We start from the raw sequence: 27,571 nt of genomic DNA, 5'->3' as shown, positions 1-27,571 counted from the left end.
CAGGAGTTTTGGTGTAGAGTGGGCTCTAGACCTCTGCTTTGGATAACTTGTGGTTTTCTGTAACGGTCTCTGCCTAGAAGTTTCCTCATCAAGTGGTGAGGACAACATTTATCTGTGTGTGCAGGGATACATATTCAGTGTGTAGTTCATGATTGTGTGGGCTTCATAAGTGGAGGCTGAAAGTTCTCCTCCAAGATCCATGATTTCACTATCCCTGGATACATGGCGAGGTTTCCAGTACCAGGTGTGTTCTCACTCTTGATGAGTGGTCTTGAGTCCAATTAAAGACTTGTTGGATATTGACAAGGTATGTGTGCCACTATTATACCCTAAGGGTTATAGCAGGGTAAGTATGTTTTAACTGACTAGTGTACGGTTATCTGTATCGGCTTTCCGTGACTGCCTCTAACCTACTCCTTTTTTTTCCCAAGACAAGGTTTCTCTATGGCTTTGGAGGCTGTCCTGGAACTAGCTCTTGTAGACTAGGCTGGCCTTGAACTCACAGAGATCCACCTGCCTCTGCCTTTGAAGGTGTGTGCCACCAACACCTGGCTGAAAAGGGTTTTTTTTTTTTTAAGATTTATTTATTTATTATGTATACAATGTTCTGCCTGCATGTATCCCTGCAGGCCAGAAGAGGGAACCAGATCTCATTTCAGATGGTTGTGAGCCACCATGCGGTTGCTGGGAATTGAACTCAAGGACCTCTGGAAGAGCAGCCAGTGCTCTTAACCTCTGAGCCATCTCTCCAGCCCCTGAAAGGGATATTGATGTCTCAACTTCCCTGTGCTTTTTGCCTAGCAGATAAATTGTGTTTATTTGCATATGTGTGTGTTTGTGCAAATTACTGAAGAGTTGGCCCTCCCTTTCTACAGTGGGTTCAAACTCAGTCAGGCTTAGCAGCAAGTGCCCTTACCCACTGAGTCATCTTATCTCCCCAACCTTTCTTCTTTAAAAGCTGATTATCTCAGATATTTTGTCACAATGAAGGAAAGCTAACTAACTTGTTCATGCTGGGCCATTATAAGAAGAATTTTTCCCATGTAAAATGGCCTTATTAACCAAGGCTCCGGGACTCTGAACCCAGTATAACTTCAGCATGGCATAAAGTCTAACTTCCCATTGTAAAAAAATAAGCATGTGCTGTCAAAATTAAACCTAAACTATAATGCCCAGGGAATTAAAGTCGCCAGATGAATATGTGTATTAATAACTAAATTCCAAGTAATAGTCAAATAATAAATATTTAATTCTATAAAATAATTTCATGACAAAGATGGTTATGAAATTGTTAGCAAATACACACGTGTAAAAAGATTGAAATAAAAAGCACCCAGAGCTCGCTGTATGCTGTATGTAGATGTATGCTTCCGGTCTTCTCTGCCACACTGAACACCAACATCCCATTGGGTTTGTCACCATACATACTACTTTGTCCTGTAGCGTTAGGAAATGACATCACAGCACACATCATCTACCAATTCCCGAGTCATTCACATTAAGAAATCCTTAATTTAGAGCAGTACTCAGCTTTGCTCATAACTTGTATAACAAGTCTTATGAGCTAAGTATTAAGTCAAAGGGAGCGGTTTCAAGCTTTCCCACAGAGAGCAAATGGCACCCCAGGTAGTGGTCCTAGCACCCCCTCTCCCCACAATGTCCAAATGACCCTAATTTATCATCTCCTAGTTGAACACTGTTCTTAGAGAAAAATCCACAAACACAAGCTCCCTTTTAGATTCTCCACCAGAATCCACATAAAAGCACAGAACTGGAGTGCGACATTGGCAAAATGGTGGTAGAAATCTATGCCTTTTCCATGTCCCCACATAATTCCAACTAGTACCTTTCCAGTAGCAAGATGACCACCCTGAATTCTCCAAACTCCGGAGTGTAGCTGTGGCACCCATTGTGCCACAGAGAAATGCAAAACCATGTGCAAACAGTAAATACATCAGGGTAACTATGAGGCTACTTTTCCAAGCTCACGGGGCCACACATGGAGAAATTCCCTGCATTTCGTTCTACAGTGGAAAAAATAGGTGTGGTCTGGGCATCTGGCTCCCCCCCATTCTGAGACTTTGTAGGAGACCTGCTTGGGTCTGGTCTCTTCACAAGGGACAGTGTGAACAGATAGCCTACTCAGGGCCATTAGGATGAAGAAACGTGACCAGCCTTACCGCAATGGAAGTGTGAAGAATTCTGGGAGCCCACCCTGGTAGAAACGATAAAGCCATCAAGCTTTGCAATGGTTGCAGTGTGTGCAGGCGTACAGAAATTTAGACAGACTTACTATACAAGCATGGCCATGGACAAAGCCATGTTATGAAGGCTGAGGTAAGTATGTATTCAATATATGGACGCTGATCTACAACTACGAGGGTCAAGATCCTCCTGGTGAGCCCTCAGAGTGGTAGTAAAGGATGGGGCAGAGGTTAGAAAACTGCCCAGAGCAAGCAAAGATAGAAAATAATTGGTTGTCCCAGAGTGAAAGGAGGGGAAGAAAAGCGTTACTGAACCATCAGAAAAACCCTCTAGGCTGTTATTCTGATACACCAATAAAGGCTTTAAAATAAAAAAGCACAGAATTTTATCCACCACAACAGACACTCCACCAACTGGATGACATTTGCCAGGATGTCATCGGCCACCGCACCTGGTGAAAGGGCTAGCATCCCTGCCTCAAGACTAATGCAGAGCTGCTTTTCAGGGTTCCGAGAGCAAGTTTCTTTGTAGCAGGGCGCAGGGCAGGGCCACACGATAACAAGGCCGCTTGGACATCGGCACGAGTGGCTGCATTAGTTCCTCTCGTCTCTGACTCTCTGAGGACAGTCTTAATCTCAGTACGAGACATGGCTACCATGTGGTTTCTGAGCCCGGGCAGGCAAGGTCGGGGTATCTCACTGGCTCTAACATCCAGGGAAGCACTCTTCGAGCTTTACGTCCTAGGCGATCAGGGTAAATGAAACCTCAGACCTCTCGCTCCTTCTACACAGCCACGCTTCTCTGCTCTCACGGAGTCTCACCTCAGGGTGGGGTCCACTAAGCAGCTCCGAGTTCTCACGACCCCACTCCGAGTTCCCTCCCTTGACTACAGCTCTGTGAGATGCAAGCTATGAACACCATGCAGAGATTGTGACAAGAACCAGAAAGACCACAACCTCTTGACTGCCACGAAGGCTTCTCCCCCAAGGTGTTACTAAGCAAAGTCATGGCCATCAGCATGCGACACAGCAGTGACATTAGTGACTAGTGAGACACTGATAGTTTGACAAAAAAAAAAAAACAAGCTTCATAGGGAACTTCCTGAAATCTCATTTGCATCATGACTTTGAGGCTTCTTCATGGCACCTGGGCTGTCTTTCATTACAAGCCAAAGAAGAGAGAAACGCTTCAACAGTTAAGGAATCCCTAATTTTAAGATGCTAGTTTAACTAAATATATCTTAGTAGGTATCAGTAGAGCCAGAGGTGTGGCGGCTCACATCTGTCATCTCAACACTTGGAGCAGGAGGCTCAGGAGTTCACGGCCAATCTTGGCTGCAGCTTGAACTACATGTGAACCTGGCTAATAAAAACTGAAACTGAAACTGAAACAAATAATCGTAGCAGCACTTGAGAAATAGCACGTTCCCTAAATAATATGAAAAGGCCAAGAAAGAAATGCTGTTTTGTTTATCCCCTCCCCCTCCTTCAAATCTTACCCTAGGCAACTTAGGCCTCGACTCTGTGACATGAAAACAGTTCTGATGCCACCTCATGGGCTACCTGACACCTAGTTAAAACAAAAGGCCTGCTGAGGGGCTTTTGTAGAAAGCACACCATCCAGGATGGGCTAGCACCAATACAGGAGCAGAATACAGCTTCACCCATGATGGCCAAGCTTCAACTGCTCTATGAGAAACACCGGGTGCTTTAAAGAATTACACAAAATTATGGTTTAAATGACTGGGGATATAGTTTGGCATAGAGTGCTTACCTATCATGTACCCAGCCCTGGGTTTGACCTTGAGCACTACAAAAGAGGAAAATAAGTTATAACCTAAAACCAAAGTGGGCTCAGGCAGAAAGGACACAGAAGGACATTTAAGATGGGAAGTGGGTTGGTTGGGCTGGCCTTCAGGTCTCTGGCTCTGCAGGTTCCCCAGGCAGTGAGAAGGAAGTGGACTGGAATCTTCAGTGAGTTGGGCAAGGCTCCACACGCTGCAGCTGAACACTCAGTGGTGAGAAACCAGGCATGCTGCCAGGGACAGCGGGCTGTGCAGTGTGCATTGAACGCCCAGACTTGGGAGAGATGAGCATGCTAAAACCAGAAAGCAGACAGTGCGCTATACCGGGGACTGAGCAGGAAACTAGCTGGGGAGTACGCCTGCGAATTCTGACCGCAACACCAATTCTATTCAAATGACGACTTTCACAACTTCAGTGTCAATCTGCTAGTCACACTTTAGGATGTCTGGGGAGCAACTCAGTGCAGAGCAGGAGCTTAGCACACAAAAGCCCTGCTCTCATCTCAAGCTCCAGAGGAAAACAAAACAAAAGACCCTATACAAACAAATTCTATCTTTGCTTCGTAACGTCTTAGACCAAGGGGAGAAGAAGGCGCAGGTGCTGGCCTTGAGTAATACGAAAGGGTGGTTATCCAGCTGTGCTCCATTAATTCCATCTCTGCTTCGAGCAGCACCGCCCAGGACAAGTCTGTGGTGCTGTGAGGACGGACAGCTGACTGATCCCACCATCCAGGGCTTCTGTCGTCTCAGCAAAGGTCTCTGTGCTGCCAACTCTGCTGGCACGGTGCTAGGACAAGGCTGGGATGAAATACTGAAGGGAGACGTCTTCCAGAAGCAGGTCAAAATGAACAGTTCTGTTACTGACAATGTCTAGGGGAAAAAGACCCAGATGTTACTAAAGACGGTTTCCATCCTCACCTATCACAACTGCTTGTCTGCCGTGGACACTTCCTATGCTTGGCGTCTATTCCCTCTGAGGGCTCATGAGGGGTCACGGCACATGCTCCTGCCACCCACTGGGGACAGTGTGAGAGGTGAAGAATGAAGCTCTCCAGGCTTTAGGGGGAAAATCAGGCTGATTTAACCAAATTAGCCTTCCTGGTAAAGGCAGGTACCCACGGTGAGGGGACCAAGGTACATGGACAAGGTCTGAGTACTTGCAGTCCTATGCACTGTGATAGGCTACACCATCAAAGGCTTCCCTGTGCTTTTACCCCATGGCCTCTCACATAGTCTCTTCCGCGGTTTCTCACCCTGTGTTGGCTAGTTTTATGTGAATTTGACACAAGTTAGTCACCAGAGAAGGGAGCCTCAACTCAGAAAATGCCTCAGTAAGACTTGGCTGCAGGCAAGCGTCGAGAGAGCATTTTCTTAATTAGTGATTGGTGGGGAAGGGCCCAGTCCATTGTGGGCAGGTGGTCCTGGGTTCTATAAGAAGGCAGGCTGAGCAAGCCATGGTGAGCAAGTCAGGAAGCAGCACCCTCCACGGCCTCTGCATCAGCTCCTGCCTCCAGGTTCCAGCCCTGCTTGAGTTCCTGTCTTGATTTCCTTTGACGGTGGACAGTGATGTGGAAACATAAGCTGAATGAACCCTTGCCTCTGTAAGCTGCTTTTGGTCGTGGTGTTTCATCACAGCACTAGTAACCCTAACTAGGACACATCCCTCTTCTCTTTTACAAAGGCTGGTCCTTGACAGAGCCATCCAGAACTTTCTGTTCCATTACTGTATGGTCTAGTCCCAGGTCATCTTCCTCAGCTTGGTGGATGAGAGGTCATCCTGGAGACTTTCCACAAAGGGAGGGATGTCACATCTAGGTCATTTGCTATGCCTTTTCAAAACAAAGCAAAACAAAACCAGGAGACAACAGCTTTGAGAAGCCCTTGATGAACCCCCTAGCTCAGTGGGGGAGCAGGTGAAGAGGAACAGGGCAAGGAGTAGCCAACGTCAGGATGGGGCCCAAACCAAGACCCGAGGAGACTCTGGTAGCGAGCGCAGGCCAGATGGGCATGAAAGGGAAGGAAAGGGCTCAAGCTGAAACTCAGATCTAGGCAAAAGCGTATACAGGGCTCTGGTCATGTTAAGCAGATAAACTCAGCTGCTGTGAGACAGTGTGCACTGTGCAGTCAGTATCACAGGCAGAGCCCACCGCCAGTCCAGCATGGCTACTGGCTTTCTGGAACCACACCAATCACCATCACCCTTCAGCATCTTCTTTTAGCTCAAGGAAACTTTACAACCTTTTGACTGCCCCGGGAGCTTGAGTCCCTGGAACTGGGCATATTTGCATTTAGAAGACTATATGCATATTAGACTAGAGGTGAGAAATGGAAAAGCAAACTCACTGCACACAGCCTTGGTGGGAGTCACTTGCTGTCCTGCAAGGAACTGGAGGAGTTTCCTTATGTCAATGTGTACCTCGGCCATGTCTTCCGGGTGTCTGCTTTGAGAGACACTCTCAGAGGCTGAAATGACATGATTTTTTTTAATCCAACATCTCTGGAACATAACCAGAACTTAGAAATGTGCAATGGGTGTTTACTATTAATGGAACAATTCTACAGCTCCTTTTAGCAAGCTAGTAGACTAAGCTTGCAAATGTTACTCATTCAGTAGCCGTCTGAACTGTTTAAAATACTGACTTTTAGAGGAGCTCCACTTAAAAGGTATCGAAGTACAACTCACTCACCTGTTTGCACAAGAGAAAAATCGAAGTTTACTATGAATTCAAAAATTGAAATGCAGATGGCTAATGCTAGACATCTAACTCTACATAGTAGAACAACAACAACAACAACAAAAAAACAAAACAGAAATCTACCTATCAACTACTGATAACCTGCTTTGTGCCCAAGAAACAAAATGATTGACACCAAAAATAACTCATGTCAGGGCTGGGAATGTGGTAGTTCATGCAGAGGCCCTCAACTCAGTAAGTATTGTGAACACACACACAGCAACAAGAAAACCAAGGTCATTTCATATACCATTGTCAGAGTCCTGATGCAATAGATTTCACTCTGCTGGAGCAATGTGCCTTTCACTACAAAGTAATTGTTTCAGGGCTATGGTAATATCTGTGCCTATAATAACCAATCGTAACTCTAAAAGTTATGGTGTTGTCTTACCTGTTTGACAACACTTTTTCTCTGGCCGATTCCCTATTTGAGAAGACGAGTTTAATTTGGGCTCACTGCTCTCTAAGCTGCACAACCACCCCTTCTTCCTTCAAGGCTTACTGAACTGACTTCACACTTCTGCCTGACCGTTATGAGGTGAAAAGTGTGACCAAGTTCATCTGTATGGCATCCGTATCGCCCATTTAACGTTACAGGCACTGAACTGACTAAAGAAAATAAAACACAACTTTGACTCCAAACCAAGCGAGAATCTTAACCTTGCAGAGCACAGCAACAAATGAAGAGCTGTTGTGTAATATTTGTTTAACTATGTAAAGATGTGTGGCATTCGTTTAATTCTGTCAGGATGTGTTGCTCATTTACCTTGCCTACCTAAGGCACCAGACTGGTCTAATAAAAAGCTGAATGGCCAACAGCGAGGGAGGAGGTATAGGCAGGGAGAGTAAGTAGGAGGAGGAATTAGGCTCAGGGAAGAAAAAGAGATGCCAGGGGATAGCCAGCCAGACACTGAAGAAGCAAGAAAGCAGGACATACAGAATGAAAGAACAGTAAAGAGACTTGAAGATGACTAGAAACAGTTTAAACTAGGTAAAAAAAATCTAGTGGGATAAGCCTAAGCTAAGGCTGAGCATTCATAATTAATAATAAGTCTCCATGTCTTTATTTGGGAGCTGGTTGGCAACCCAAAGAAAATGCCAACTACAAAGAGCTATGAGTTCTTGGAAGCCACTGTTTGTGACCTGAATCCCAGAGGAGGAAAGTATCCTTTTGCACCCCCTCAATGTCTGCGGGCCTAGTGCTAACTGCCCCATTATGTCACAGAGACAGAAAATCTAATCTCAGCCCTTTCTCAAGTGTGAAACAAAGAAAACCAAATATCAACATTTTCATTAAGAGAACTCAATCTATATTAAACAATTTATTTATTAGTAGCAAAATATAACCCACAAGAAAACTCACGTAATAGAGGGTTTCCAAGATCCTTAAAATGAGTTGTCACACACACCAATTCAGTTTCTATCTTTAGGTTCAGTTCTCCATTTAGGTTTGCTTCAATAACCTGCAAATTGAATAAAATTCAATATTGAAAAGAGGGAAAACAACAACACTTGGGCACCAGCTGCAACAAAAGCCAGGTAGCAAGGCAGTGCCACAAACCTAACACCTCACAGGGCACTGAAGCCGCCAAGGCACCAACCACAGAGAGAAGTTTATGTGAGCGCAGAACTCACAAATCCCCTAAAACCAAGAAGGTATCCCCCAGTGAAAACTCAGCAGGGGGAAGTAGGAGGGGCATTGCTGGGACACTCAGCCAAGGATCAGCGCTCTGGAGACCCCAGTCCTGGCTGTCCTAGAACTTTCTCTGTAGATCAGGCTGGCCTCAAACTCACTGAGATCCACTTGCCTCTGCCTCTGCCTCCCGAGAGCTAGGACTAAAGGTGTGTGCCGCCACCACCCGGCTAGACATTTACTTCTAACAGCACTGTTTTTCGGAAGCCATGAAATTTACAGGTGTTAGCACACAGTTGTTGGAAGCAAATGGGCACAGGCCACCCGTGAGCTTTACAAGCCCCAGTGAGTACCCCACAGCACGCACACACACTGCTGTCTACACTCTGTTTTGGCCACTTGCTCTTCTGGATCACAGGTCAGCGGGTTAGAATGAACTCGGGGTTACTGAAAGGAGTCTTCACATGAAGGTTTGAATTCCAAGGAAATTACTAGATGAAAGGCTGTGAGCTCGAGAAACTCAGTGTACAATGGCAGAAGCTCAAAAATAAGTTCAAAGAACCTACCTTGTTGTTTTCTAGAATGAGGAAGATTTGGAGTTGGGAAATTTTACAGAATAAGCATAGGAGATACCATGTGCTGACCAGTTTTCAAGGCATGCTAATACCTTAAATTACAGCATGACAAGAGAGCTGTGCACCAGGGTGACTTCCTTCTCTCTCACTGACCTAAGACTGTCTGCCTGCAGTACCCAGAGGACAGTTCTACTGACACGGATGCCCACCTCCCCCTTCCAGGTTAGGTAGCGTCTTTGTGTTACTGGCTGGCAGAATGCTGACCGCAGACTGTGTGTGGCCTTTCTGTAGACCAGAAACCAACAACCAAACCAGAACCGCAGTGTGCCATGCACAGGCTGGCAAATCTCTTTCTAGATAAAGGAACGGATCGGATGGGCGCGGTGAGAGATTAAAAAGAAAGGAGACCCCCATGGCCCATGGCCATGGTCCTAGGGCAGGGAGAACAGGAGTTTAAGAGAGGACCCCATGAGGAAAATGAGTGTCAGAGCCCCGAGTCCTCTTCCCCAAGCTGTTCTGTGAGCGCTGAGGCCAGGCACAGCATAGCTGCAGCTCTCTGTCCTGGTAAGGCAACAGAGTCCCAGCCCCTTCTGGACCCGGAGCTCACCCATCTTTTATTCAGTGTCTTTGCGTGGGACTCAGTCATGATCCTTTATTGATAGTTGGGAGATTTCAATATAAATGTGGAAAGGGACCAAGATAATTTCCTACCTTTGCAAGGTCTTTATTCTACAGTGCAGCTTCTCCTGGGGACATCTACTTAGTTATTTAGAATCCCCGGGCACCCACAAAGATCTCATATGCATTTGGTATTCTAGCTCCATAACGTCCCGGTTAGCATTTGCCAGGCACTCCAGAAGAGAAACAACCGCCACGGCTCTCACTCCCCACTTCTCACTCTCCACTTTGCTGACTCATTTCCACGGAACAGAAAGAACAAGCAAATGGATCCCTCAGTGAAATGCCCCACTTTTCTCTGGGGGCCTCCTGAGCCTCCCAGGGTCCCTCAGAGGAAGCCAGCCTGACAACCAGGTCAACCCCGAGGCGGTGGCAGTGAACACCACCGCCAGCCCAGCGCATGCGACTTCAAAGGAAGCTGAGCTTTGATTCACAGGGCAGCTACAAAGACTAAGGCTCAGTGACAGCACTGCTCTCAAGTGAGGACTCAAGAGAAAAACAACACTACCGAAACCCCACTCTCTAGGTTTCAAAATCCTTTTGGGATGTAAAGATTCCTAGGAGCCACCCATGCAACAACACATCAGTCATGGACTACTGAGTGGCAGTCGGACCCTGAGCTCTGAAACACAGAAGTTCAGGAAGATCTTCCTAGAAGCTGGTGGCTCTGGAGATTCCAAGGTAATGGTGGATTTACAGGCATGCGGGAGAGAGCTCAGTACGGGGAGTTTCCTGTAGGCAACATGGAGCTTGGGCTGAACACTGACAACGGCTGAGTACTTTAAAGATGAGAGACACATCACCTGAGTGTAAAACAGCAGGAAACAAAATGCATGAAGAGGTAATAAGCAGGCAAATGCCAGGGCCAGCCTGGTGTGGATCTGCCAGGAGGGTCTGGCTGCCAGAGATGGTGCCTTGGGGTTAGGAAAGGTAAAAGTCTGTGCATCAGGTGGGCAGCGGCTTTGGAAAATTCAGGAATAATGAAATATGGTTTTAAGGGGTGATTGAGGCTGGAATCCAGAACACGTCCATGTGTGAATGAGGATAGTCCACATAAGTCTCCATCACTGCTGTGGTGTCTTTGGACCTTCAAAAATATACAGAGAAATAAGGGGGTCCATCTGTATGTTGTGCACAATGTGTCCATGCATGTTAACATTCGAAAGATACCAGGGCTTCCACTATTCACACAGCACAGTGGCAGAACATGTGCTTAGTTTGCATGAAGCTTTCCACTTAGTTCCTCAGCATCAAATAAGAAACCAACAAAAACTGCAGTGTTCTGTCCAAATTACAAGATACAAAACACTGCAACTGTTGGAACATGCTCCTGGAGGGATTAAGGGCAAGTTTGAAACTTTCCCCAGGGAATAACAGCTGAAAGGCAGTAGAACAAGGTCCCTAAAGGCCAGATCTCAACACCAAGCTCTGTCCTCCCCAGAGGGGCCTCAGTGAGAGAAACCCACTGGCTGAGCACCTCGTGGTGGTGAGTAGCACCCACACATGGGTTAACAGTGAGGCTGCCTCCCGGGACAAGCCTCCTTCCCCCACAGCGAAGGCTCACTCTTTTCCAAAGAGGAATCCCTTACCAGTTGATTACTGATGTTTTTCATTTTTTCTACAACACTCTTCATAGTCTTCAAGGCTGGTAAATAAATACTGACCTAAAAACCAGTAAGAGAAATCACAAGGGTCAGAAATTTTAATATAGTCTGTAATGACAAGTACCCAATCAACAACTGTGAAATGTATTTAAAAGGTCAAAATCAAATCTTTAAAGTCCCTTTAAAACTTTGAAAATTTCACTAACTTATTCAAGCAAATAAAGATTCCTGGATACTTGGCTCTGGTTACCATGGTGACCATACCCCCAAGAGCATTGTTCTGGTTCAAGAAGTAACACAGTACTTTAGCTGACATACCTATATACAGGTCCAAGGGGAATACACCTCAAGTGCTGAGCAAAAAGTCTTCCTCTGGGAAATGTTTTACAGGGCTCAGGGGCCTTCTCTGTACTCTGTATAACAGTACAGCCAGCCATTATCCCAACTCATTTGAGTGCTGTGTGTAATGCTGGCTTTTTCCAAACCTACATAGACACCTATTCCATCCAGTATCTGTTCAATTTCTTTACATATAAGAAAGAAACAAAGGACCATTTGGCATCCTCTTTATTTGCAATGGTACTCAGGTTCCTCTGGTCACTGTTAACCTAAGCTCCAAGTCAACAAAAATGCCTTCTCTGGGTCTTTCATCGTGGTCTATGAAACAAGAGTTTGTGTCTAAGGTCAAGAGTCATGGTAAATAAAGACTGTCTTCCAAAGTATAACTTAGGTTCACTGAGCAAGGCATTTGAACTCCTGCATGGAAAGTATGGCATTTCTAAATGGGTATGAGTTCTTTAACAGAATTTACATATATAGCAAAAGGCACATGCTCACCATCTGGAGTCTTGGTAATTGACTCACATTCTTTTCAGAAACTATACAACTTCAAATTCAATACACTGCAAGATGCCAGCTAGCACTGGAGAATTCAATCCCTGCCCTTCATTGTGTGTCTAACAACAGGACTACCGACAACACTTACATCAGAGTTTGGGACAGATGGTTCTTGTAAGTCCTTCCACAATCTTCTAGGAATAACCTTTATGGGGATATCATGTGTCACAATTCTACTACTGCTTGACGAGGACAACTGCTAAGAAATAAGTTATAATTGTTTATGTTGTCAATGCTAAAAGCAAAACATGAGAAGGAATGCTAAACCCTTCGAATTCCAAATGGAATCTTCTTTATGAATCCACTCATGGATGAATGAAATCTATTCAAGCGGTATGACTGGTGTGGTGTATCTGTTCTGCTTTGGGTCCCGTGAGTCTCTGAGACATGTAGAGAATGAGACCAGAGGGCCCCCGTGGAACAAATGGAGCACCTAGGAAGCCAGTGCGCAAAGCAGACACTCCGTCAGAGCCTGAAGAGAGCATGTGATGAGGCTGAGTGAGGGAGAGCTGCCAGAGGGCTGTGAGGAACAACCCTCTGGGGTGATGCTTCAGAGGACATCAAACCTAGAGAGGCAGGCAGCCTCTGAGAAGCTGAAGAAGAGGGGAGAGGACTTCAGGCAGAGGGACAGTATCAGCATTCACAAACCCAGGAGGCAGAAAGGGGCAAATCTGCTGGGCCAAGGCAACCTAGACACCATTGTGTGTCACACCCTCAGCATGCTGTAGCTTCTGAACCACTAAAAGGATAGATCATGTTTATTTCTCTAGGCATCTCTAAAGCTCAGAAACCAAAGTGTTGCCAGGTATAGTGGCACACACAGCACAAGAGGCAGAGGCAAGTGAATCTCTGTAAGTTTGAGGCCAGTCTGGTCAACATAGTCAATTCTAAGGCAGTCAGAGCTACACAGCAAGACCCTGTCCCAAAACAACAAAAAACAAACCAAAGTATCTTGCTTTCTTACTTAGAAAAGTATTGTATGCTTTTCCTTAAGAAACTAGATAAACTCAAACTTACAGTTACATGGAATGCTTTAAGACTGCATTAAAAGTTATGAAATCATGAATTAACGTCTATAGCCAGCTTGAAAACAAATGCAACACTCACCCACAGGTGCAGAGCACATATAAGGAAAGAAAGTTGTAAAGAAAATGGAGGGGGCTGGAGAGATTGCTCAGCTGTTACAGGCTAGGCTCACAGCCAAAAATATAAGAAAATGGAGGCCCAGGTGGGGCAGAGCACTAAAGAAAGGAAAAGTTTTGGAGAGAAACTCCATGAAGATAATTCAATTGATGGCACCAGTCTGGGAATTGGGAAAAAAAAGACACATCCAGAGAACAACTCAGAGGGGAGTAATTTATGATTTGCTTTCAAGATATTTTGAAAGGCTATGAACATGTTAGGAATTACAAATTCCATCTTTAACATGTGTTTTTGTGTGTTCTGAGGACAGGCTGTTCACTAAACTCATCTAGTAGTAGCATCTAAGACAAATGTAGTACTTAAGTCTGATTGTTTATTTAAGACTATTACAGACGATGAGACAGGAGGGGGAAATTTTAAGGTGAAAATGGATAAAAGCATCTAGACAAGGTGACAACATCCTAAAAGAAAGAGATTCTAGCCAGCAGTTTGACTGTTTGGAAAAATCAGTATCCTGTTGAACATTGTGCAATCAAGACTTTGTTTAAAAATGACTAGGATAAGGTACATTTCTGACATGTAAGTCATGAACCAGATCTTATATTTTATTTTGAGACAGCGTTGTCTATGCAGTCCTGGAACTCATAGAGATCTACATGTCTCTGCTTCCTAAGTGTTGGGATAAAAAAAACATTTGCCACCATGCTGGACTGGATCTTATATTTCAAATTAAACTAATTCCATCCAAGAATATTGTTTGAGAACTCAGGCTTATAGCTACTTATACTTCCTATACCTAAACAAGGCACGTGTAAAGAAAGTTCAGAAATCCTTTTCCTTCTACTTACCAGCTCCACAGACACAGTAAGACAGGGAAACTGTTTGTTAGTCAGCTTGATTTTCAAGGCTCTGGCGTTCTGGGCAGTCTTCAAGGCTCTGGATAAGTTTTCTGATGTTAATTCTAAATAAATCGCATTGTTCTCTGCAGAGACTCCTTCCATTTGAAATTCACTAAAAATGTTCTCCTGCAGGACAGAGACGGGCCTTTAGGGCCCTTTCGGCATTCCCGCAGGAGCCCGGGGCCTCTGGGCGGTCCTGCTCACCTGCTCCAGCTCACACCACATGCTCACCCCACCACTGGCCAGCTTGTCCGAAAGGATGAAGTTCAGCTTCTCCGGGCTGATGCGAAGGGTGCATGTTTTGGCAAGCTTGGCTATCATGTTACTGACTCCTGCAGCGAGGGTTGGGTAAGGTTAGCAGTTACTAGACTGCGTATCGGGCACCCCACAGGCCATCCTACGGAGCTTCTAATTCATGGACCACGCTAGTCCTTCAACGCCGCTGACACCTCGCGAGGCCCACAGCCCACAGCACCGGCGTTCATCAATACTGTAGCCGCCTCGGAGAGCGACTGACAACCGAGGACTTTCCACATAAACCTGGGGGCTGCAGGCACAGAGCCGCCTGCGAGCAAGAGGGAGGGGGAGGACTGCAAAGGGAGAGGTCCCGGGTAGCGATCCTTCCCCTCCGGGCCGTCCTCCCCGCCCGCGGGCCCCAGCCGCGCCCCCCACCCCGCCCGTCCTCTCACAGGGCTGCAGCTGCACTCTCCGCTCGCTCCCCGCAGCCCTGCCAGCTCACGTGTGAAGTGATTCAGGCAGGCCAGGTCCACGATCTTGGCGCGAAACTTCATGGCTGCTTCCAAGCCGGCAGCGGCTTCGGCCGGAGGCGGGCAGAAAGTCCCTCCCAGAGCGTCCCGGCGGGGAAACGCGGGCGCGCGCACGGAGGTTCCGCCGAGCCGGTGCGGCAGGAGAGGTCCGCCTACCGCGGCCAAAGGCAGAGGGCGGGGCCCCGTCCGCGGCCGTGGGGACCCGACTCTCACAACCCCCGGGTCAGGGAAACGGAAACGGCTCCGAGGAGAAGTCACCTCCTGAAAAACACTTGGATACCTGGAAACCCAGTACTTTTGAAAATTGTTCTAAAACGCTGAACAACACGGTAATTGGTAGGATGCCCGAAGGCCAACGGATGCGAAGAGATAATTCTGCTTCTCTGTATCAATATAAACTCATCAGAGCCTATATAATTCCCATTAGTCCTAGCTAATGAGGCTGCTTAGGCAAGAGGATCTCAGGTTGGAGACCTGCCGGGGCATCTTAGTGGCATGTGTCAACAAATATATTTTAAAAAGAAAGAAAATGAAAGAAAGACGGGAGATGAAGGAAAGGAGTGGGAGGCAAGGAAAGGGAAGAAAAAAAAAGATACTTCTCAATCTCTCTCTCTCTCTCTCTCTCTCTCTCTCTCTCTCTCTCTCTCTCTCTCTCTCTCTCTCTCTCTCTCTCCCCCTTCCCTCTCTCTGTAAAACCCTCGCTGAACATGATTATGCCCTTTTCATTAATCCCAGTACCATAAACAAACAAAAGCTCTTTAATACAGAGTCCTTAGAATTGTTTGAAAAGAATTTTTAACCCAGAATAGAACACTTTGATATTTCAAGGATTATACCTGTAAAATTTTTAAAATAGTGTTGGAGATTAAACTCCTGGGTCTTCCCATGTTCTAGGTAACACTCTTCCAATACACCACATATCCTCCCCCCGACTCCCCAATAACCTACAATCCTTTGACAATAACATAAAACCGGGTGTTCAGGGTCCACAAGATGGCTCAGCAGGTGAAAGTGTTTACCATGAAGGCCTGAGTTTGGGCCCTGGTGTAATTCCAATAGTTGTCCTCTGACTTCCACATGTGCACCGGTGACGTGAGTGTAAGGATTCAGGCATCATGCTGGCCTGCCCCTGTCACCTGGCAGAATGCACTCAGGCAGTCCCCTGGTCAGCCCAGGCTTCCATGCGCGCATGGTCCCCACTCCCCTTTAAAAGACAGACCCCGCCCCCTTATGCTCCCTTGCTCTCTTTCTGTTCTCTCTACTCTCTTCCGGCTCTTCTCCCTCTCTGCTCCTGTCTTCCTCTTCTCTTCTGTCCTCTCTCTGTGTCTCTGTGCCTCTTTACCTCTTTTCTCCTTCCTTCCCCCTCGCTCCTCTTTCTAATAAAACTTCTCACTCAAGCTCTGTCTACCTGGGGTGTTTATCCCCTGCCTTGGTCACCCTCACCATCTGCCATGGTCCCCCCACGCAGGACCCCTTTCCAACTTTATCATAACTGAAGCAAAAGAGCAAAAATGAGCATGCTCACATTCACACACACAGTAAATTGAAAACTAAAATCTGTCTCTAAATTGGCACACAGAATTAAGATAGTAATAAAACAGCCGATAGTGCTGACTACTGGTAAAGTGAAAAATAGAAAAAAATAAATAAAACATGAAGCTAAATTCTAGTCTACACTGTGACATACAAGTGGTCGGCAAGCCAAATGTTAGATACTACTTTTTTTTTTTTTTTTTTTTTTTTGGTTTTTACGAGACAGGGTTTCTCTGTATTGCTTTCGAGGCTGTCGGTCCAGCCCAGCCTCGAACTCACAGAGATCCGCCTGCCTCTGCCTCCCAAGTGCTGGGATTAAAGGCGTGTGCCACCACCGCCCGGCTTAGATACTACTTTTGAATGTCAACAAAACTTGCCTTTTAATTTAGAGCTTAATTTTGAAATAACAAATGTCACACGAAAGTAAGGTAATTGTTACATATATTTTGTGATTAAAGGCTGTATTGTTTGTGTGTACATGCATGTACTCAGGTTCACTAATGCATTGGAACTCATGTGAAGGTCAAAGAACAATCTCTGATTTTGGTATTCACCTTCCAACTTGTTTGATACAGCATCTCTCTTTTCTGTTAGCTGATCATTATCCATGATGGGGAAATGGTCATCTGTATATGGTGTCTTATTGGTTGATGAATAAAACACTGCTAGCCAATAGTGAAGCAAGATAGGCGGGACTAGGAGACAAGGAGGATGCAGGAAAGTATAGTAAGAAAAGAAGTCTCCATGTGATCCGAGGAGAAAAGGACCCATGAGTCTGGCATTTTCAGCAAGATAAGACCATGTAGAAATAAATATATTAGTAGTTACAGGCTAATACTTAAGATAGAGCTAGCCAATAAGAAATCCTAGTCACTAGCCAACAAATTTATAATAAAGTGTCTTGTGTGTTATTTGGGGTCTCTGAGGAGGCTGTGGAACCGGGCAGAAACACCATAACATACCCAGGCTCGCTGGAGCTTGGGTTCCTAGGGATTCATCTATCTCTGCTTGTATCACCCTAAGAACTGTAGGGTTCCAAATGTTTGCTAATGCCATTTGGCCTTTTCTTATTATTATTGTATGTTCAAAGCAAGGATTTTAACTTGGTTTCTTGTGATTTCAAGGCAAGAGCTTTACCAGTAAGACATCTCACCAGTTCCTAAAGACTGTGTTTAAATAAACTTTGTAAGCAGTGTGGTATTATATCCAATCTGTATTTTAAATTGCTTAATATTATGCAACAAAATGGCAAAACATTTTAAATTCCTAAGAACAGATGTGTATAACGATGATGATTATATGTTCCTTATTGATAAATCTCAAATCATATAAAAATTTGCTTAACAAATATATAAGTAAGCTATGACAATCTTTTCTTAGAAGAAAATACCAATCTTATGTATTCTTGTAATTAAGCTAGATAGATTTAACAAGCAAAGTCAATGACTTCAGAATTGATAATTAAATATACCAATATTTCCATATTTTCTTTCCAAATGATTTTCTCAAGAAATCACTCTAGAGTGTTCCAGAAGTCCTGGGTGGCAGAACATTTTTCTAATGCAATGCCTGCTTGCTATTTTCCATTTAGGTAGTAAATGAACGGATTTTTGATTTTATAAAGTTCAAACCTTCAAAAGTTCAATCCTTCAGTCACACGAGGATCTGCAGAGCAATGTTGGTGCTATGTTTACTTACAAGAAAAAAAAAAACTTCTTGATCTTGTCTCAGGAAAGGAAATACATTACATATAAAGTGTCGACCCAGTATAGACAGTTGGAGGTCAGCGAAGTGAATCTTTGGACCTGCTGTCTGGGTAAGCATCATGTCTTTACTGATGGTTACCCAAAGCTGGGGTGGTTGTGTCTGTCACATGCCTGATCATCTTCACTAGTCTCAGGGGGATAACAGACTCATTTATTTGCAGGCTTGTTAGCAGTTAGTGTTGGAAAAATGGCCCCAGAGGGAAAGAAAGTGACATCGCTCAGCATTTCTACAGCAAATTTGGAAGTCAGTATTTGTCTTATTGTTTACACGAGAAAACAGTGAGGTGGAAACTCATACTGGAGAGATTGGCATGATCGAATTTTTTGGGGGAACCGTCCTCATTGAAGGAGTGTGTTTTTGCTTAAAAAGTTGTTCAGGGACTCCTCATCTTTTGGATGTCAAATAAGAACACTTCAATAAAGCTCATAGGTTTTAAAATTTTTGTTAATGTAGAACACTAGAACTATTATGCAAAGTGCAGAGGGATGAAGACTCAAGGAGAATCACATCCAACCGAGGAGGAAAGAGATCAGGATTTGGTGGGTGTGGACTGTGTGAACGGGCATTCACTGAAAAGGTGCACTTATGTTGAACATGCCCCACATTAACTCTCAGAACTTCAGAGACAGGTTGGTGTTAGTGTTGCTGCTTTGGGAATCTGTTTTAGTCTTTGTAATGTGGATGGCAGATGTGTTTCCATCTTGTTTAATGTTTTCTTTGCAACTCTGTTATTTATGTAGAATTTTTATGCTTTTGTAGCTTCCTCTATCCAATATCATACAGGAATTAGCCCAAGTTTTATTAAGGCTTTTATGGCTTCATTACCTACTTGTAAATATTTTACCAAGCTGTATTGGGGACTTATCACATTGTAAAGTAATAAATAAAGAAGCCATTTTGTTTTCTTAATGGCTGGATAATTGTTCCAAGCCATTTGCTTGCTTTTGCTTGTTCCCTTCCTCAACTGACTCCTGTTATATTGGTGAGTGAGAGCACTAAGTGGTGATTGGCCATTCATATGGCTAGTGAATTGTGGGTTATCGCCCAGGTGGACTGACATAGGGCAGTTTGGCTAGGTCTTGTAAGCTTCCTGCTTTTTCCTTGTATCATCGAGAGTCTTGAGACAACAAAGATGAAAGCTACTGACAAATGCCTCCTTCAGAAACTACCAGAACTATGAGCCGAAATCAACCTCTTTTACTTGTAACTTACAAGTATTGTAACATCGGCAAGAGAAAACTAAGACTCGGTGCATGTGAGTTTACACCTTGCTGCTTGCCCAGTCCCCACACAGACACAAGTCTCGTCTTGGACCCGCCAGCTCCACTGACATGTCAGGTGCTAACGCCACATGGCTCTAACTACTGTGTTATGCCTTTGTCACAGAACTTTCCATGTGACGATACTTTTTTCAGGTTTTTATAAATAACGACATTGCAAATAAACATTAAACAAGATGGAAACATACTTGCTACTCATATTATGAAGGTTAGGCTTCCTTATACAGATTTGCAAAAAATAGTAGATGTATTGTTAGGAAATTTAAAATCAAGTTAGTCTACAACATACTTTTTGAGGCATGCACATTTTGCTCTTCAGAAGACAATTTAACACTGAGATATCAACACATATGAATGTAGACAGAACAATAACAGTCTGCGTGGGCAGTTGTATCTTCAGTGATGATTTCACACTCATCTTTTACACCTTCCTAACTTCTGTTCTTCCCTCACAGAATTTGAAAACAGATCCAAGGTGCATCATTTCACATGAAAATATTTAAAAATATAAACAAAAAGAATAATATTTCTTTTTTAAAAGTGAGCCATTTGTCTCAAAAAACAAAAAAAGTGAGCCGTTTGATAAATTGTGGAATGGTAAGCATATTCTTACAAGTTTTATTTTGTGGTGTGTGTGTCTGTGTGTGCATGCCATGGCATGCATGTCCTGGTATACAAGCCATGATGTGCCTGTGGAAATCATAGAACAAGTCTCAGGAGTTGGTTCTTTCTTTCCACCAAGTGGGTTCCAGGGATCGAACGCTCATTGTCAGAGCTGGTATTCTCTGTCACTAGCTGAGGCCATTCTGATGGTCAAGGCATGTTTCTTATTTGAGACAAGGTCTGTCTAATTGTCCTAGGCAAGCCTACAACCTATACTCTCCCTGCCTTAGTTTCTCCAGTGCTGGGATTCCAGGTGCTCTGCCACTCCTCTGTAGGTGAGCCCCATTATCCATTACTGTCTCTCGATAGCTCCGTGATTACCATAACGTTCTGGTTTTAACTGAGATCATTACAATCTAAATTAGGTCAGAGAGATTGGCGTCTCCACAGCTGGCCAGGCTTGCCCTTTACTGAACCCTTTAGCCATTTTCTGCTGCATGGGGCCTTTCCCACACGCATTCTCCTTATGCCCACGGTCTTCGCTGTGGCTTTCATAGATTCTGCTCTTGATCTGATCGTTGCTTTTATTTATGAGTAGCTTTGATTTACATGCAGCCACTTCACATCTAACAGATTACTACAGTTTCTACCTATTTGTAATCTTTTAAAATTATTATGTTTATTTTTATTTATATTTATTTAGTACAGGAGGTCAGAGGACAGTTTTGGAGAAATGGTTCTCTTCTTCCACCATGGGTATTCTGAGGGCTGAACTCACATCACCAGACTTGGCCACAAGGGGCCTTTCTCAGCCGAGCCATCTGGCCAGACCTTTTGTAATTTTTAAAAGGACAATACTGAATTCTGGGAAGTCCATCAGATTATCCACAAATATTCATGGCCAGAGCTTGCTGCTGACTTTTACCTCTAACTTAAAAATTGTCTGTGGTGTCTCCACTTGGGCTGCCCAGAGCCTGTGGCTTAGGGCTGCTAACAGTGGCGATGGTGGGTGTTGCGCCTGGTGTGTGGGATGAATGGCTGAAATGCAGAAGCTGTGGTGAGATGCTTCCCAGTAGGACCCTCTTCTAAACACAAACTCACCTCCTGATGCTCAAAGTGAACCACCCGAAGGGTGTTGAGTTGACTTTCTTTTTTTTTTTATTAGTAAAATCCATTCACTTCTTACGGCCTAGTAGGGATGAGTTTGAGGTTTCCCTCCCACTCCAAATCTTTGGTTCTTAGAGGTGCAATTTGATGGAAGGGGATAGCAAGCGTCCTTGGACCTTCTGGCCACCGCCTTCTGCACCAGCTCCTCTAAGTGTGATCACTGGGGATGCCATGGACTCTGAATCTGTACAAACAAGTATACTTTGGATGTCCCCAGTTGCTAAGGATTTGAAGTTTCACACATAACAAAGATTCAGAAGCTTCATTCTGTAAACAAAGAAAACATGAATGACTCAGGAAAGTTTCTCTCGCAGAATCCCAGTGAACGCTGATATAGTGGGGGGAACGTGGGGACTTCTTTTCTTCCCTAACACAAGTCCGCTCAAATAGTGCTCTAACAGGTGGGAAAATGACCTGCTGGAAGGGAGGATCCCACCAACAGACAAGTATGGGGCCATGAAGGTATTCAGGAGGCCTAAGTACGCCAATGGCTCTAACTGCTGTCAACTCTCCTCACACTCACTACTGTGCCAACAACAGGAGAATTGTATGAAAACTAGACCCATAAAACCAACTGTGAATGCTGAAGTAGAAGAAACAGGAGTTGAAGGCTAGCCTGAGCAACCATAAACAAGATCCTGTTTCATAAAAAAAAAACAGTTAAAACAAAAATAAATACAATCTCAACAAAAACCAAAGCTAAATAGGAATCCATGGCCATATGAATATTCAAATAAGACACAGAACTCTACAAATATGCTAATTTATAATAGTTGTCCATCCTTTGGCATCTAGAAGGGTGACTTCCAGGACCTCCTTGTTGATACGGGATCTATATAAAATAGCATGATGTTTGCATAAAAGTCAGGATTAGCTTCTCATGTAGTAGTTAAGATCATCTCAAGATGTCTTATAATCCTTAATACTGTGTAAATGCTATGTAAAAAACCTCTATGTTATAGTGTCTAAGATACACTAACGAGGAAAAGCTTTACCTGCTTAGTACAGTCCCAAAGACTGTCCCACAGACATCTGTGCTGTGACTCTGTGTGAGGTCATCATATGTGAAGACTGTGAGTCCGTGTGTGAGATCATCATATGTGAAGACTGTGAGTCCGTGTGTGAGATCATCATATGTGAAGACTGTGAGTCTGTGTGTGAGATCATCATATGTGAAGACTGTGAGTCCGTGTGTGAGATCATTGCATGTGAAGACTGTGAGTCCGTGTGTGAGATCATCATATGTGAAGACTGTGAGTCCGTGTGTGAGATCATCATATGTGAAGACTGTGAGTCCGTGTGTGAGATCATTGCATGTGAAGAGCTGTGATTCTGTGTGTGAGATCATTGCATGTGAAGACTGATTATGTGTGTGAGATCATCATATGTGAAGAGCTGTGACTATGTGTGTGAGATCATCATATGTGTAGAGCTGTGACTCTGTGTGACATCATTGCATGTGAAGAGCTGTGACTCTATGTGTGAGATCATTGCATGTGAAGAGCCTGTGACTCTGTGTGTGAGATCATTGCATGTGAAGAGCTGTGACTCTGTGTGTGAGATCATTGCATGTGAAGAGCTGTGACTCTGTGTGTGAGATCCGCATATGTGAAGAGCTGTGACTATGTGTGTGAGATCATTGTATGTGAAGAGCTGTTTGAGCACTTGGTAGTTGTGGTGGGGGCGACTTGGATCAGTTTCATAATTGACCAAAAAGTAACATAAACACTTATCCTTACACAGTATGCAATAATTTGTGCATCTGTTGGCTCCTTTCATTCCTGTGGCTAACTATAGATAATAAAGAGATACTTTGGACACTTTAGTGCATGTCAGGATGTTCATTAGTTAACAGTGGGTGTTTCCTCTCATTGGCTAGGAAGGAAAGGTTTCCCTGTATTATCTGGCATTAAATCCTGACTGAGTTCCTTTTCCCTCTTTCCGTGTCGTATCCCATCTTCAAAGCTTTACCCAAGGCAGATGAGATAGTCACTATGAAACTGAGTCGCTCTTGTGGTAGATTGCTTCTGCACATGGGCTGAGAAACTCAATACATGGGGAGGCAGTAGCAACTGAGAATGAGATAGAAATTGCTTTGTAATTGTCATCTCTTATAATTAGTGCACCAATGACTTACAGTTAAATGATGTGTATTAAGATACATGTAAGCATTTGAAGCAAAGAATGGAGTCATGACAAAAGCCTTTCTTAGCTTTTGCTATCATCATCATTATTTTCACGCAGCAGTTCTAGCAAGTCCTCCTTAGTGATGAGGCCAAAAATAACAGCATTTCCCAGTGGATTATTACCTGGAGCTCGAATGTTTGAATGGTTGTTTCCGTTTTGTTAAACATAAACTGACCTAGGAACATTTCTTCTCCTTCACATTTTTTCATAATACCCTGAAAAAATAAAAAGAGCAGGTGTGGAGGCTATAAGGAGTGGGTGGGAGCTCTGTGGGAAGTAGCAACAGTTCCCCCTAAACTGTATATGCTGGAGCTGGGGAGATGGCTCAGTGAATATGATTGCTTGTTGTGCAAGCTTGAAGACTTGTGTTCAAGTCCCCAGCTTCCATGCAGACAAGGCTGCCTGCACCTGTAACCTGAGAATCCACTGGCCAGTAGGATGACACCAAGATGGCAAATTTCCAGTTTAGTGAGGGACCCTGTTTCAAAGTACGAGGGCCAAGAGCAATAGAGGAAGCACTTGGTTCATCAATTCTGTAATCCAGAAAGAAAATGGGAGGTACTTGTTGCTCAACGATTCTTGCCAGAATGCCTACAAATAAGGAACAGCACTGGGTAAACAGACGGGAAGGGCCTGCCAAAACTCATCTCTAACTCAACCCTGCCGTGCAAGTGAGCATTGGAGGCTGGAACCAGGAAGTCTCAGCAGCATGGGACTGGAAGCACTGGTGGGTACCAGAAGTGGGCTACACCCTTCTCCCGCTAGTGACATCAAAGGGTAGAAGACCTAAACCTTCGAGGAAAAGTGGGAGTAGACACTCAGACAGAAACCGCAGGGAAGGGCAAAGAGCAGCAGATGGAAACACAAACTCCTGTGGCTTGAGATGAGACTATCACCACAGGGACCTCGGCTGCAAGCCCAGAAGGGCTCAGGATCGGGGCCATGGTATGCTGGAGGACAGGGAGGGGAGGGACTCAGGTCTTGGCTGACTAATCTCAACAAGACATGAGAGCCCTCAGTCCATGGCAGTCCCTGTTCACCAGCCCCTGCCAGAGCTCTCTTCCTGAGTCAGCTGGTTGGGCAGCTAAGATCTGTCCTGTGCTTTTCCTCCCCTACAGGTCCCAGAGACCAGTCAGGCTGACAGCATTGGCTGTGCTTCCAGGCATTCAAGAAAGGCAACTTGTAAGATCAACAGAGACCCTGTAAACAAACAAGATGGGACTAAACTCTGCTATCAATTAGTATCTTCAGATGCAAAGAAGACAATGCTGCAAACACGAAAGGCAACATTTGTGGAAATCAAGATCTCAGAGAGTAATACTATGATGGAAGAAAAGAAAACTTTTACACAGGCATTAAAGTAAAATCGATGCAGATACGGACTATGAATCAGAAAAGGAAAATGAGAAACAGCCTTCAGGAAGTAGGAATGAGACCCAACAGTGTCAGCCATGTACCAGGCTCATACAGACTATGAATCAGAAAAGGAAAATGAGAAACAGCCTTCAGGAAGTAGGAATGAGACCCAACAGTGTCAGCCACGTACCAGGCTCGTCTAGCTATCATCAGATTGGAGTCAAGGGGTGGAAGAGCTCCAGCGAGATAGCTGGGAGGAAGGGAGGCGAGCAAGGGAAGCATGGTTTATTTGACTTGAATTAACAATGGGAGAATATTGACCTCTGATGAAGAGCCTGGCAATGTATTAGCGATAGAAATGTACCAAATGAGCAAATTAGACAAACAGGTGGCAGATGCCTTTGGATATGTTTAAAATGTCTTTAGTAAAGAAAGTAACTTTCGCCGGCCTTTAGTCCCAGCACTCGGGAGGCAGAGGCAGGCAGATTTCTGTGAGTTTGAGGCCAGGCTGGACCGACAGCCTCCAAAACAATACAGAGAAACCCTGTCTCGTAAAACCAAAAAAAAAAAAAAAAAAAAAAAAAGTAACTTTCAAAGCTATATGGCTCAACAGAGAGCAATGCCAAGTAGTCACCAGGAAAACATTGACCATTGACTGGGACAAACAAACAAACAAAAATACACACATCCACCACCCTCCCAGAGCCTCAGACATGAAACACAGATTTAGGAGTTCAAATCCAATATCTATTTCACAGAAACAAAACCCAACACATAAATATTCACAGTCCCATTCTTTACAAAATCCAAAGCCCTGCAAATAACTCTTAGATGTCTACCATCTAGTGGATAAGCAAAATAGAAACAATCCGATGTTTATTCTTTGCTTCCAAAAAGAAGTCAAATACTGACAAGTACTACAATGTAGCTGAACCTTGAAAGCTCTGTGTTAACGACTCCCTGGAGAGAGAATGCACACAAATCATGATGATGATAATGTCTGGCATAGGTGAATTTATGAGTCAAAGTCCATTAGTGGTTGCTAAGGGCTAGGGATGTGATGGGAATGAGAGGTGAAAGTTAAGTAGTATCAGGTTCCTTTGGGAGATAACAAAAATGTTCTAAAGTTTTGATGGTAGATTCAGAACCGTGAATATACTAGAAGCACTGAAGTGTGCACTTCAGTGGGTGAGTCCTATGCTGTGTGAATTATGTCTCTACAAACCTGTTTTTAAAGACAAAGATATTGGATAGGCAGAGCCACAGAAGTGATTTCCAACTTCCATTAGAGAGAGTCATCATTTAATATCTAACACTGAAAAATACAAAATAATGGAAAAAAGAAAATATGGAAGCAGGTGTCTCAATAAGAGGGAGACTGCTGCTAAAGGGAGCTTTGAGAGAAAAAGAATTGGGAACTGCCAGGTGGTGGTGGCGCACTCAGGAGGCAGAGGCAGGCGGATCTCTGTGAGTTCGAGGCCAGCCTGGTCTACAGAGGGAGTTCCAGGACAGACTCCAAAACAATACAGAGAAACCCTGTCTCGAAAAATCAAAAATAAATAAATAAATAAATTGGGAGGAGGGAGAAACAGGAAGGTGCATTACAAAGTTTATGTAAATAGCCAGTATTTCAGGTGTGTAACTTTTTAGTTTTAAAGTAAAAATGTAAAGTCAAATGTAGAAATCATCTGGTCCAGTCCTCCCAGTCTTTAACTAATAAGGCACAAGAAGCTAGTGTACAATTAAAAGTCGAGTCCAGGGCTGGTGATAGCTCAGTAGTAGAGTTCTAGCTTAGCCTCCAAGAGGCCCTGGGTTCAATCCCCAAAGACAAGAGTCCAGCTCCTCCTTCCTGGTCCAACACCCTCTGCTTCAACCCACTCCAAATGACAGGTTTAGACAACTTCTCACATAGACAGAGAATTCCTTGGGTGCACTCGAGGTATTTCCTGAGGGGGACACCTTCTCTGAGATGTGCTCCATGGTAACAGCCGTTGGGATGATCTTCCTGGCTAACTTGATCAGGATATGACCCTGGGAACCTGGAAAGGCCCAGCACTTTCCAGGGTGAATATCTGGCTGGAAAGAAAACATGAAATTAATCTCTCTCCTGGGTACATGAATCTAATCTTTCAATACTGAGGACCTCAACCACTAGCAACTGTAAGATTCTTGGGACACCTGGCAAATAGGAGACCTTCCCAAACACCCTAGGTCTGGCTGCTCTTCCAGAGCACTTTGTGCTGCCGTCCAACAGAGCCTTGACCGCAGCAGGGTGTTTTCGTCCACTGTTGTGACCCCACTGCTGGAGGCAGACGTGTGGACGGTGCTGGTGGTGCTGGTGAGTGAGGAGACAGTGGTGTTTATGGCAGAGGTGCTGATGGTGACGGAACTGGTGGGGATGGGGGTAAACGAAGGTGATCTCAGTGATGGCTGATGGGTAGGCCACAGTAGTGGTGACGGAGGTCCTGGTGGTAAGGCAGGGAAACAAAGGATCTTTGACTAGATGTAAAACTGGAACCTGGCAAGAAGAAATTGTAGGTTTGTCTCTGAAGATGGTTTTAAATTTGAAAGCAACTTCTGAGATGTGGCTCATAAGCGTGTTGACAGTCATGATCCCTCCAAGTGAACGAAAAGGCTTAAGGCTTACTTGGAAATCTCTGTCATAGTCAACCCTGTGAGAACACGAGTTTGGCAAAGCACCTGTTGCTGGCCTGGCATTTGGAGGACAGCCTCTTTTA

At 44.5% G+C, this 27,571-nt stretch overlaps 2 protein-coding genes across 9 annotated transcripts in view; both read right to left on the bottom strand.

Moving 5' to 3' along the window:
* Positions 1 to 1,225: 1,225 nt before the first annotated feature.
* Hus1 (HUS1 checkpoint clamp component) lies at positions 1,226 to 15,055 on the bottom strand. 6 transcript variants are annotated; one of them, XM_040746674.1, is made up of 8 exons: positions 14,913 to 15,049; positions 14,378 to 14,505; positions 14,123 to 14,299; positions 12,220 to 12,276; positions 11,220 to 11,294; positions 8,108 to 8,207; positions 6,353 to 6,472; positions 1,226 to 4,879 (listed from the first exon to the last, which is right to left on the bottom strand). In XM_040746674.1, the coding sequence occupies exons 1-8, from the start codon at positions 14,962 to 14,964 to the stop codon at positions 4,797 to 4,799; spliced, it is 792 nt and encodes a 263-aa protein (XP_040602608.1). In that variant the 5' UTR covers positions 14,965 to 15,049; the 3' UTR covers positions 1,226 to 4,796. The 6 variants fall into 6 exon arrangements, with proteins under 6 accessions (XP_040602608.1, XP_005088104.1, XP_012982177.1 ...); XM_005088047.4 differs by having other exon boundaries at positions 12,220 to 12,327; positions 14,913 to 15,048; XM_013126723.3 differs by having other exon boundaries at positions 12,220 to 12,330; positions 14,913 to 15,047.
* Positions 15,056 to 21,263: 6,208 nt separating this feature from the next.
* The window catches only part of Sun3 (Sad1 and UNC84 domain containing 3), a 28,857-nt gene continuing 22,549 nt past the window's right edge, over positions 21,264 to 27,571 (bottom strand). For all 3 annotated transcript variants that reach the window (XM_040746672.1, XM_013122690.2, XM_040746671.1), the window contains 3 exons: positions 26,742 to 26,909; positions 23,600 to 23,692; positions 21,264 to 21,557 (listed from right to left, as the gene is read on the bottom strand). In XM_040746672.1, coding sequence (XP_040602606.1) covers positions 21,438 to 21,557; positions 23,600 to 23,692; positions 26,742 to 26,909 — 381 coding nt within the window. In that variant the 3' untranslated portion in view covers positions 21,264 to 21,437. The remainder of the gene's footprint in view (positions 21,558 to 23,599; positions 23,693 to 26,741; positions 26,910 to 27,571) is intronic.

Source organism: Mesocricetus auratus, unplaced genomic scaffold (genome assembly GCF_017639785.1).
Source record: "Mesocricetus auratus isolate SY011 unplaced genomic scaffold, BCM_Maur_2.0 Super-Scaffold_100006, whole genome shotgun sequence".
NCBI classification, from domain to species: Eukaryota; Metazoa; Chordata; class Mammalia; order Rodentia; family Cricetidae; genus Mesocricetus; species Mesocricetus auratus.
Note: the sequence above shows the minus strand (reverse complement) of the source record. Positions and strands in the feature narration are given on the sequence as shown.

Excerpts from the sequence above, each read along its gene's own strand:
- Hus1 (XM_013126723.3), bottom strand. The coding sequence starts at position 14,964 with ATGAAGTTTCGCGCCAAGATCGTGGACCTGGCCTGCCTGAATCACTTC. Across the intron at positions 14,506-14,912 it reads CTGCCTGAATCACTTCACAC|GAGTCAGTAACATGATAGCC; the intron begins GTGAGCTGGCAG and ends CCCTCGCTGCAG. Across the intron at positions 6,473-8,107 it reads TCTTGGAAACCCTCTATTAC|CCTCTGAGAGTGTCTCTCAA; the intron begins GTGAGTTTTCTT and ends ATGTCATTTCAG.